The following is a 12,395-nucleotide window of genomic DNA, read 5'->3' on the forward strand; positions in this document are numbered from 1 at the left end:
TGGCACCCGGTCCCTGTGCTGCAGTCTTTATTCTTTTCATGCACTCTCCTCTTTTAAACCTACTGTCAAGATAGGCGTAAAAAGCCTCCCACGCCATGTAGTCCAGGAGTGGCACAATAATCTCACGAGGGCGGTGTGATGGGCACGTAATCATTCTGTGCATTAGTAAGAAAGGTCAACTGACCCTAAAGGAGCAAACGCATGGCCCACCAGCTGCAGCATCCGCCGTCTCCTTTGCTGCTTCTTTGGCACCTGTGATCACTATATTGACACGATTGTTTCCCTTCAGGTCTCCCGGGAGGCTGGAATGGCGTCTCCTGTAAGTGACCTCCGTGGCGGCTCTGACATGGTGGAAGGAGGCCGGATGGCGCTTGATAACAAGACTTCTTTGCTGAACACCCAGCCACCTCGCGCTTTTACTGGGCCACGCGGGCGAGACTACAGCCCCTATCCTTACTCCGACTCGATCAACAGCTACGACAAGACCGCTCTGAAGGAAGCCGTGTTTGATGACGACATGGACCAACTGCGTGACGGTTTGTTGCCTCCATTATTTCCATTCTCTGCTGTTGTTTTTTTTAGTAATTCCCACACACTGATATCTGCTCCATCTGTCTCCGCAGTTTCTATTGACCACTCGGACCTGGTCGCTGACCTCTTAAAGGAACTGTCCAATCACAATGAGCGGGTGGAGGAGAGGAAAGGAGCGCTGTGTGAGTTGCTGAAAATAACACGAGAGGACAACCTGGGCGTTTGGGAAGAGCATTTCAAAACCATCCTCCTCCTCCTCCTGGAGACTCTGGGAGACAAAGATGTAAGAACTTCCCTCCATGATCTGATAAAGGGAAAATGATATCATCAGCGTATTGGACTGTCTGTAGTTTCAGAATAGGAGCAATGTGACATTCTTATTGTAGACTAAAAGGATCTGCAGCTTTCTAATAGTTTGTTTGAATTCCCCACCGTTTTAAATATATATGCTTGCTGTCAGTAAATGACAACCCTGCCCTGACCTACAGTATTTGTTACAATGTATCAGTGAAGGTAATCCGCTTGGAGCCCAGGACAGGAGACAGATTTTGTGCTACTGCTGAGATTGTCTGGACTGGATACATTGTAACAACCATCTCCACTGTGTGAGCAGAATTGTCAGGACAGTTTTTAACCTCAATGTAAAAAGGGAATGTTTCTATTCACTGATGGCAGGCAGTGATCTTGTGTATTGTTTGCAGGTGTTTGGCTTATGACTAGTTTTATTTGACTCTCTCTTACTTGTCGTTGAGTCCTGGTTTTCTGGTCGGTGATTGAATCTCACAGGTTCGTTTTTTTTTTTTTTTGTCAGCATGCGATTCGAGCGTTGGCGTTAAGAGTTCTCCGGGAAATCCTGAGGAACCAACCGGCAAGGTTTAAAAACTACGCTGAGCTGACGATCATGAAGACGCTGGAGGCGCACAAGGATTCCCACAAGGAGGTAAAGTCACTGTCTTTATAAAGGGTTATTCCTACTGTGACCCCCTCATTCCCAGGATCAGTGGGGGTCCCAGAGGTCGGACTAAGTAATATGCCGTCACTTTGTAAGATGGGAATTACCCTTTACTGTGTGTTTAAGACCAGAGGGGGCTATCGGATAGCATGGGGGGGGGGTATTAGATAGGGGAATATCCGATATCTGGTGGGGGGGTAACCAATTCTAATGCAGATATTTTCTCATAAGTCTAGTCAGTCACAAAAACTTCTGAGCAGCTGCGGAGAGAACTCGTCTGTGTAGATGGTACTTAATGGGAATCTGCTTGCTGTTCGTGAATGGAAACATCTATTGTTTACATTCAGAGTCTTAAAATTTCTCCTGCCCATGTTGTCCAGTTTTGTTGTGTACTTCAGGCCGATATCTCTTACCTGCACTGATACATTGTAACACAACCGATCCACTTAATGAGCACAACTAGGTCATGACACTGGTTTCCATTCACAGTCCGCATCTTGGTAGGTAAGAACTTGAAAAGTACATTAGAAAGTTGTATAACCTTTACATTCCACATTAATAAGACTTCGATGACATAAAATTGGACGGATCTGCATTGATATCGCTGCGTCTTATGTGACTGGGGAATGTTTCTACTTCCACTACTACTGCCCCCCATGTGGCCTGATCTGCAGCGAGCTCTGCACCCCTCACCGCTCCGGTATTATGCCGCAGATTCTGACCGCTCTGTACTCTGAGGCTCCGTCTTGTGTGACTTGTAGCGTGGAGACGTCTTTCACCTTCTCTCCGCTGCGGCTCTCACAGGTAATAAATGGAGCGTTGCAGGTGAACAGTCAGGGGTTTGTTTGTAGATTTGCTGGTCAGATTCCAGGAGACATTGTGTTCTGGCGTTCGCTCTTCTGACGATTTGGCTGCTTGCCAGGGACGCTTTCTTAGTGAAACTGACTGTGCCCCATCCTGGGCTGTAGCGCGCAGACATGAGCGGAGGATACGGGGCATTAGGCGGCTGTTATGGGGGTGCATTAGTCTGCGATGGTCATCGGTATATTAGGATTGTCAGTGACTCTTCCAGTAGACCGAGATGATGAGAGTTACTCACCCTGAATATCGGATGCAGGAACGGCAGGGGCTCTGATCCCGTGAGGTCATAACGACAATGTTCAGTCGTGCCGCCGCGTCCACACTCCATCGTCTTCTGCTCGTTACGTTTCTGGTTTCCCTGCAGTGTTGCATCAGAAGAGGCAGAATTATTACACACGACTGACGCGTTGTGGCTCCCGCTGTTCATCTTGTGATCCGAGGCGCGACGCTGATTAGAGGGTCACACCGGGAGGCGACAATCTGCAACTTTTACCCAATATTCTCATTTTCTGACACACTAAATTTTGGGTTTTCATTAACTGTTGATAATCCTAAACATTAAAAGAGAAAAATGCTGGAAATAGACCCCTCTGTGTAATGAATCTATAGAATGAGGCACCATTTTTACTTGAATTACTGAAGTAAATGAACTTTTTGATATTCTAATTCATTGAGAAGGACCAGTGTATAATGTTTGTGAATATAGCGTGGACCACATTGACGTTTCTTTCAAATTTGAGGTGTAAAAATCTTATAAATCAAACTTTATCCATGAAGCAGCAGCTGCGAATCGCGTCTGTGGGATCCGCATTGTGTACAGGTGAAGATTTGTGTGCGGGTTAATATTTACAGATAATTCCTGTGTACGCGGACAACGCGACTAATGAGCGAGAGCGGCTCCAGAATAAATATAACCTTTTACAGGCGCTCTAGTCGTTGCCCTGCGCTCTAGTCGTTGCCCTGCGCTCTAGTCGTTGCCCCGCGCTCTAGTCGTTGCCCCGCGCTCTAGTCGTTGCCCCGCGCTCTAGACGTTGCCCCGCGCTCTAGACGTTGCCCCGCGCTCTAGACGTTGCCCCGCGCTCTAGACGTTGCCCCGCGCTCTAGACGTTGCCCCGCGCTCTAGACGTTGCCCCGCGCTCTAGACGTTGCCCCGCGCTCTAGACGTTGCCCCGCGCTCTAGACGTTGCCCCGCGCTCTAGACGTTGCCCCGCGCTCTAGACGTTGCCCCGCGCTCTCGACGTTGCCCCGCGCTCTCGACGTTGCCCCGCGCTCTCGACGTTGCCCCGCGCTCTCGACGTTGCCCCGCGCTCTCGACGTTGCCCCGCGCTCTCGACGTTGCCCCGCGCTCTCGACGTTGCCCCGCGCTCTCGACGTTGCCCCGCGCTCTCGACGTTGCCCCGCGCTCTCGACGTTGCCCCGCGCTCTCGACGTTGCCCCGCGCTCTCGTCGTTGCCCCGCGCTCTCGTCGTTGCCCCGCGCTCTCGTCGTTGCCCCGCGCTCTCGTCGTTGCCCCGCGCTCTCGTCGTTGCCCCGCGCTCTCGTCGTTGCCCCGCGCTCTCGTCGTTGCCCCGCGCTCTCGTCGTTGCCCCGCGCTCTCGTCGTTGCCCCGCGCTCTCGTCGTTGCCCCGCGCTCTCGTCGTTGCCCCTTCCCTGATTATTCATCTTTCCTTCTGTGTCGTCTCATAATTTGCACTCTAGCCATGTTAAAGCAGCGACCTCTAATAATCTGTGTGTATGACGGCATATGGGAGGGAGATAAGGATCTGATGTGTTAAATTCTCACGTGCCGATCCTTTGTTTTGCTGGAACATAAGTTGCTGTCAGACGTGTGTGAAGGAGACCAGGGACGGGGCTCGGGCAGCGCCCTCCCGATTGCTGTTTATGGGGGGGGGGTTGAGGGAGGGAGCCGTCTATAAATGACAAGCTTTACAATGTTACAAGTTTCTGCCCCCCCAGATCCCATCATCTGTGCCCCCAAAGCTTCAAAATAGTCCAGAGTCCTAACACCATCTCTCTGCTCGGATCTCCAGTCGTCCGCAGTCCAGGCTTTGGGGCTTTCATCGGTCGTAAAGGGCTTTGAGCCCCAAATTTAAGTTTCCTACTTTATATAAAGGCTTTAAGATCGGTCTCTCCTGGAGCTCCTGAATCCGTCGGTGACTCGTGCAGTAACTGCGGCCTCCGGGTGGTCACTCTGCCTGACACGTGGACGACCCCTTCAAGTGACGTTCATCTCAGATATTGAACTGTTGAAACCAACGGCACAAGTCACTGAGCCGCGCACCGGACAGCGCAGAAATCTCTCCTTATAATGTTCCTTATGTGCAAGGCAAGAAATAGTCCCTGTGTGTCCCACAAAAAATCTATATACACAACATAAACCATTTAAAAAATAGCAACGCCCCTGAGGAGCCACATTGTGAGGATACGCGTGCGGCGTTCAGGCCCTCCGCTCCTTCGTGTTACTCTGTTACCGTGCCGCGTTCAGACCCTCTGCTCCTTCGTGTTACTCTGTTACCGTGCCGCGTTCAGACCCTCCGCTCCTTCGTGTTACTCTGTTACTGTGCCGCGTTCAGACCCTCCGCTCCTTCGTGTTACTCTGTTACTGTGCCGCGTTCAGACCCTCCGCTCCTTCGTGTTACTCTGTTACTGTGCCGCGTTCAGACCCTCCGCTCCTTCGTGTTACTCTGTTACCGTGCCGCGTTCAGACCCTCCGCTCCTTCGTGTTACTCTGTTACCGTGCCGCGTAACTTGCAGAACATTTGGATGCAATATTTACATGTAATTACATTATCTGAGGGCCTTTTGGGTGGTCTGGTTGGGGCTTCTTTGTTTAGCCTTCTCATCAGGGTGTCGTCTCCCAAGAGATCAGATTTCGCATGGATTTGCTTTGTTAAATGATATTAATCGGGTTTACGTCGTGGATTTGCCTTTAGATATGTTTCTTTGTAGTGCACGGTGACTATTTCTTGCCCTCTACATACCCATTTGTGTTTTGTACTACCGATGTTTTTCCGGGTATGTGGCAGTACAAGTGCGGTGCCCGCTGGGGTCTACGATCTGTTCCTTATGTGCAAGGCGAGATATCTGAAAAAAACGCCTCCACCTCCCATTGAAATAAATGGGAGGCGGTTTCGGTCATTTTTTGTCGCTGATTCTGCCGTTGTATATAAACCAGCAAGTTTTCACTCCCTGATGGCAAGCAGAGATCTGGAAAATATTGAAATGAAACGCGGTCCGTCTGTGCAGATGTTATGAGGTTCAGTATTTGTTCAGTAACTGATTGTTTTGTGTGTTTCAGGTTGTCCGAGCAGCAGAAGAAGCGGCCTCCACCCTGGCCAGCTCCATACACCCGGAGCAGTGCATCAAGGTCCTGTGTCCCATCATCCAGACCGCCGACTACCCCATCAACCTCGCCGCCATCAAAATGCAGACTAAAGTCATTGAGCGCATTTCAAAGGAGTCGCTGCATCAGATCCTGCAGGACATCATCCCCGGCTTATTACAGGTGACCCCACAACTTCCTCCGGTGTTGTATACGGAGCATCGCTTTGTGTTGCCATTTCAGCACCGAGAAGAATTGTCATGTGACCTTGTGAGCAGATTCCAACTTCTGTTATCTGGGGTCTCCCGTTTTGCATTACAGGGGATCCCATTGACTGAACACTGTTCCCCTATAAATAATCATGATTGATCAAGTTACTGACTATTTCCCTGCTGTAGTTGGCTGCGGTCCCGTAGCGAGCGGGCGCGGTCCCGTAGCGAGCGGGCGCGGTCCCGTAGCGCGGGCGCGGTCCCGTAGAGCGGGCGCGGTCCCGTAGAGAGCGGGCGCGGTCCCGTAGAGAGCGGGCGCGGTCCCGTAGAGAGCGGGCGCGGTCCCGTAGAGAGCGGGCGCGGTCCCGTAGAGAGCGGGCGCGGTCCCGTAGAGAGCGGGCGCGGTCCCGTAGAGAGCTGGTCCATGGTCGGGCCTCCTGCTCAGTAATGCACACAGATCTATTCACATTGACGTCCAGCGATAAGTTGTGCAGAACTTGCACAGAATCTGGTAGAAGTGATTGTGTAAAATACATTGAGAGCGTTCCTGCCGTGAGGACGTGGCCGTGCGCAGAGATACAAATGACGCCAGCGTGTTATAGTCGCCGCGGGAAGCTCGCGCTGCGCAAATAAAATTCGTAAAAATCTGATTCACAAAATATCCACACAAATTTGAAGACGGGAGAGAAGATCAATTGTTCTTTCCTCAGCCGTTGTGTATTTTACCGTGTGCAGCGAGATCCGCAGCGTCTTTACGGAGCCTCGTTATTCTCGGATTCGGTTTTTGTTTTTACACTTAAAAATGGCGGGGTCTTGTTTTTGTGTTTTTTAAATGTTTTTGCGCAGGTGTTTTCTGGGATATATTGAAAAGTCTGAAGAAAAACGAGAACATTTATTAATATCGTCCTGAATGTAGCGCGGAGAAAACTAGAGCGGAAACGGCATGAGATGAATGACGTCGGCGCGGACGCTGGATGATAAATTTGGTGCTTCTTGCTAGACGTGTTAGACGCTTTTTTCTTAAGACCTCATGGTTGGCAAACTTTTCATCAATATTTTTCACCAAAAGAATGGCGCCCGCACTTTAACCCCTTCCCACCGCAGCCATTTTTCAGATTTTCATTTTCGTTTTTTCCACCCCACATTCCAGAAGCCATAACGTCTTTATTTTTCCGTCTATATAATCCTATGAGGGCTGATTTTTGCGGGATGAGTTGTAGTTTTTCGTAGCACCATTTATTGTGCCGTATAATGTACTAGGAAACGGGGAAAAAATTTTGTGGGGTAGAAAATGAAAAAAACAGCGATTCCTCCATGGTTTTTTTGCGCTTCGTGTTTACGGAATTCACTGTGCAATTAAAACCACATGTTAACCTTATTCTGCGGGTCAATACAAAAACCGAAGTGTAAAAAAGAAAAAAATTTTTGTCGCCAAATTCCGAGAGCCGTAACGTCTTTATTTTTCCGTTTATTTTTTGCGGGATAAGCTGTAGTTTTTAATGATACTATTTTGGGGTACATGCGACGGTTTGATCACTTTTTATTGAATTTTTTGTGGGAGATGAGGTGACCAAAAAATAGAGAATCGCGTTTACATATTTATTTATTTTTTACGGCGTTCACCGTGCGGGTTAAATAATGATATATTGTGATAGTTCAGACCTTTACGGACGCGGCGATACCAGTTATGTTTGTTTATTTTTTTACTATGCTTTAGGGGGGAAATGGGAAAAGGGGGGTTTTTGAACTTTTAATTTAGAAAAAAAAAATGTACACAAAAAAAACAAACGAATTTTTGCTTTTTTTTAATTCGTTCCCCCCTCGGGGACTTCAACCAGCGATCGTTAGATACTAATGTATTGCAGTATATCGTGATTCTGACAGGCAACTATTAAATTAGGTGCACAAAGATGGCGGACCTGGGGGACTTCATTAGGCCCCCAGGCAGCCATAGCAACCATCCCCCCCCCCCATGATTGCGTTGCGAGGGGCGTGACGAGCTGTTCAGAGTGGGTCGCCCCCCCTCTTTCTAACGATTTAAATGCTGCGGTCGCTATTGACCGCAGCATTTAACGAGTCCTCCGGATAGGCTATTAATAGCTGGTGGGCCGGGGTACGACTTTCGGGACCCCCGCTGATCATGTCCTTTCTTGTTTAGTTTTGCGTGTTTATACGGTCGGGTACGTGCAGCTCCGATATTCATTGATCTCGGGCGGCGCGCACGTCCAGTACTTTTTATCTTTGTTACAGCATAAATTTGCTGCGCAGCATGAATGAGTTTTTTTCCGCAATTGTTACCGCGGTTCTGGTTTTTATTCTTTGGTGTCCTCTCTGCAGGGCTACGACAATACGGAGAGCAGCGTCCGCAAAGCCAGCGTTTTCTGTCTCGTGGCAATTTATTCGGTGATTGGAGAAGAACTGAAACCTTATCTAGCACAGCTCACCGGCAGTAAGGTAAGATTGTGTCAGGGGCCGCTGCCATGATATCGGAGTCCAACGTAGAAATTCTCTAGTTACCCCTCCCCCATCTACCTGCCACGTCCACATCGACCGATTCTTAAAGTGAACCTGTCACTAGATTTAAGGGCACTAAACCCCCAGCGTGCCATTATACTGCTGGGGAACAGCGTCCTGCACATGCGGCTCTCAAAACCATCTGTTTTAGCATTTTAACTAAAAAGAAGTTCTAATCCTGCGAGCGCTGAATGTAAATGACTTGGAGTCCCGGTGTACCGGCCGTGGCTTCATCTCAGCACGGAGCATGTGCAATAAGTCGTTGGACTCCTCTCCGGACTCCTCTCCGGACTCCCCTGGTCATTTCCATTTAGCGCTCGCAGTATTTTAACTTCTGAGACCAAGTGCTAAAAGACGCTGTTGAGAGGGGCATGTGTAGGACACTGTTGAGAGGGGCATGTGTAGGACGCTGTTGAGAGGGGCATGTGTAGGACACTGTTGAGAGGGGCATGTGTAGGACGCTGTTGAGAGGGGCATGTGTAGGACGCTGTTGAGAGGGGCATGTGTAGGACGCTGTTGAGAGGGGCATGTGTAGGACGCTGTTGAGAGGGGCATGTGTAGGACGCTGTTGAGAGGGGCATGTGTAGGACGCTGTTGAGAGGGGCATGTGTAGGACGCTGTTGAGAGGGGCATGTGTAGGACGCTGTTGAGAGGGGCATGTGTAGGACGCTGTTGAGAGGGGCATGTGTAGGACGCTGTTCCGCAGCAGTTTATTGGCACGCTGGTGGTTTAGTGCCGTAAAATCTAGTGACCGGTTCCCTTTAATGTTGCTTCCAGACTGAGCAGGATTGGGGATTTTTTGTTCAACATAAAGAGGGAGTCTGCGTTTCAGCCAGTGACGACGTCTGTTATATAACGGTGTCACCAGGACTTGTACAGGACGCCATATTGTCTGCAGTGACGAGTAAAATGATTTTTTTTGGGACTGGATGGCGCCTGATCTCACTGGCTGCAAACACACTAAGGAAGAGATGGAGGGAGGAGGAGGAGGAGGATGATGATGATGGGTAAGGTTATTTCAGTGTTAGGTTTTTGTACGATGGCGGCAAATGACGTCCAGTGTCGTTCTGTATAAATCGCACTGTTAGTCCAGGGACTGTGTCCTTGCATATACGGCTCATTATATGACTGAGGCAGGAGCAGTACTGAACGTGACCGGTAATCACTGCCTAGGGAATGCTGGGTAATCTCTGCTCGCAGCCTGCTCCGCTATGACCCCTCTCCCTCCCTGCATTGAGTGTCCTGTATTTTGGGGACTTTTCTTATCTCTGTGGGTTTCATTTTATTTTTTTTGTCCTGCAGATGAAACTTCTGAACTTGTACATTAAAAGAGCGCAGACCACGAACAGCAACAGCAGCTCGTCCTCCGACGTCTCCACACACAGTTAGTGGCATGTTCTGTCCTGGGCGGCTCCATGAAAGTGGCGGCAGAGAGTGCGCCGGCATCTCCCTACGCAGGACGTGTCTGGTGGCGGCCGCAATTAACACTAATAGAACTGACAACTTCACCACTGGAGGGGCCGGCGAGGCTCCCAGGGCTCCAGCGCTGAAGGGGTTTTATTAGTCCAGAAAATGGCGTTTCTCTCGTCCATTTGTTGAAATTTCCTAAAATGGTAAAAATAAAAAACTGCCCCAATCCTGAGCGGCGAACGAAGACGCCATCAGCTGCTCCGCTCCAGTCGTTGCAATCAGTATTTTATTTAACTAAAATGTATGTGAATTATTATATATTTTTTTCTTCTTGGACTGAATGTAGAGATTTGTGTCCCCGTGATGAGGCGACTCCCGTTTGGCTTCAGACGTTGCAGGCGCCGCTGGTTTGCACTCTCGGCTTTTCTCTTTCCTGTGTTTTTTTTTTGTGTTTCTTACCTTTTTGCTGTTTTATTTTGTAAATATTCAGCAAGATGATTTTACTGCTGCCGGTGATGTCCCCCCGGAGGGCGCCGGTGATGTCCCCCCGGAGGGCGCCGGTTACACGGTGTCCGGCTAAACACATTAAAACGATATCACACTCAGCGAGTGCACAAGACCTTATTTAAATGTCCCTGTTCTCCTTCCCACAATCCTCAGCATGTGGCGCCAACTTGTCTACACCGTGAAGTGGACGAAGAGTTTAGCAGCGAGCACAACCTTTTATTTCCGTAAAAGATCTGAGAGCCTCGTCGGTTTTACATTTTTTTTTCTTTTTAACCTCATCTCAAAGGCGACGACCCCCGGGTGCAAGAATTGCCAGGACCTTCTAGACCTCCCGCTGTGAGTGACGCCGCGCGCTCCGACGTCTCCGCTCCTCCTGGTAGAAGGTTTAAGAGTCATTGTTCTTATTTTGAGTCTTAGTCCGAGTCTTTCTCCAGGATGAGCCGCATGACACGGCGGTAGGAGCGGAGTTACTGCTCTGCAGAATCTGAGGTGCTCCGTTGCTGCACAACATGGCGTCCAGCATTGACATCACCCGTGAACGGTTTCCTTCTCCAGTCACCGTGTAAGGTGAAGAGGATTGGCAGCCACTTACTGCACATGGCAAGACGTGGATGGGACCGGCCCAGGACTGATCAGAGAGATCACCAGTCACCGTATACGAGGTCGCCTCCGCTCTGATTGTGCCGCCATCTTGAGCATCCACTTTTCCATCACATGAGGGGATTGTTGAGTCTAATCTTTTGTTTCTTTGCTTTATTTATAAGATATTTAAATACAGTGTATATAGAACGCTCCACGTTTTCCTTGTGAGATTGAGACGCCTGCCCTGTATGTACGACCCTGCGGATCATCACTCCTAAACCTGATCTACTGCACCTCTCCAGTCACATTGTATATTCATAGCCCATTGTTATGACCAGGTACAGTCACCGCGCAGGTGCAGTGCACCTCAGTGTCCATTCGGTTTTGGAGTGCTATGCTTGATCCTTATTGACTGTTAAGGTGTGACTGTGGCGGATGAGTCCCCTCCGCTGTCGCGCTCCTGCACATTTCTCAATCGAATGACTTAAACAAGACCAGTGAGGATTTATTCTTCCTTTTTTTTTGTGGCCTCTTGTTCCTCTTCCCCGTCGCAGAAAAGGTAACAAGCAGCTTCTTGATTGCTCCGACTTCCAGCCGTCTGTGTGACCAGCGCAGGTCTGAATCCTGGAGCCGCAACGCTTTATAATTCATGGAAAGATGCAGCTTTAAAACCAAATCCCACCTTGCAGTCCCTCAGTATTGCCGAGTAGTAATGGCTTGTCCCAGCCCATGGTCAGAGTGTGACGCTCTGGATGTTGCCTGTTAACAGCCTTTCCAAACCACGCTCGTCCTAATATCACTTGTCCCTCTAACAAGCATCACAGCCGCGCACCCAGTGTATTCTGCACAGAACCCCTAGAAATCCGGGACATCCGGTCCCTGGTGGGGTCACTATTGCAGCGGGCGGGGGAGGCTCCTGCACCGCACTCTACACAGCAGATTTGAGGAGTACATGGGTTCATGTGCATGGATGTTTTGGTCACGTTCCAGCTCTGTATTTATATCTGATTGCGCACTTGCCCCGTGTATCATGACAATTGTACAGATGTTCTTTCTTCTTTTGTTGCGTTAACCTGTATGTGATAGAATTTGCTATAAAAGAAAACGAAGAAAAGAAAAAAATCCTGAGTTTGCTTTAGAATAAATTCAATTTATGTTTATTTGTGGAGTTCTTCATTGGCCAAACACACAGTGACGATGAGCGTGGCTTCAGGCTTCCCAGCGGCTCGGGAGACTTTTACTGATCTCCTCCCCGATCACAGAAAGAATTGACACATTGGGAGCTGTAAGGCAACGTTCATACGACGTGTAAAATCCTATGCAGATTCAAAGGAAAAAAAAATCTGTAGTTGAGCGGATTTCCAATTTGTGTTGCAAATCCATGCGTGGATTAGGCCCATTAAATGTGTGTGGAAATCCACCAGCTCAATAAGTAACATGTCGTTACCTTTCTGCGGCGTCTACCCCAACTGAAAGAAATGGGGTGGATTTCATGCAAATTTTGTCA

At 49.2% G+C, this 12,395-nt stretch overlaps 1 protein-coding gene across 1 annotated transcript in view; it reads left to right on the forward strand.

Moving 5' to 3' along the window:
* The window catches only part of CLASP1 (cytoplasmic linker associated protein 1), a 147,659-nt gene extending 135,611 nt beyond the window's left edge, over positions 1-12,048 (forward strand). The window contains exons 36-41 of the mRNA XM_075829053.1: positions 290-536; positions 624-814; positions 1,343-1,471; positions 5,643-5,849; positions 8,213-8,329; positions 9,692-12,048. Coding sequence (XP_075685168.1) covers positions 290-536; positions 624-814; positions 1,343-1,471; positions 5,643-5,849; positions 8,213-8,329; positions 9,692-9,778 — 978 coding nt within the window. The 3' untranslated portion in view covers positions 9,779-12,048. The remainder of the gene's footprint in view (positions 1-289; positions 537-623; positions 815-1,342; positions 1,472-5,642; positions 5,850-8,212; positions 8,330-9,691) is intronic.
* The last annotated feature ends 347 nt before the right edge of the window (positions 12,049-12,395 follow it).

Source organism: Rhinoderma darwinii, chromosome 6 (assembly GCF_050947455.1).
Source record: "Rhinoderma darwinii isolate aRhiDar2 chromosome 6, aRhiDar2.hap1, whole genome shotgun sequence".
Taxonomy (NCBI): domain Eukaryota; kingdom Metazoa; phylum Chordata; class Amphibia; order Anura; family Rhinodermatidae; genus Rhinoderma; species Rhinoderma darwinii.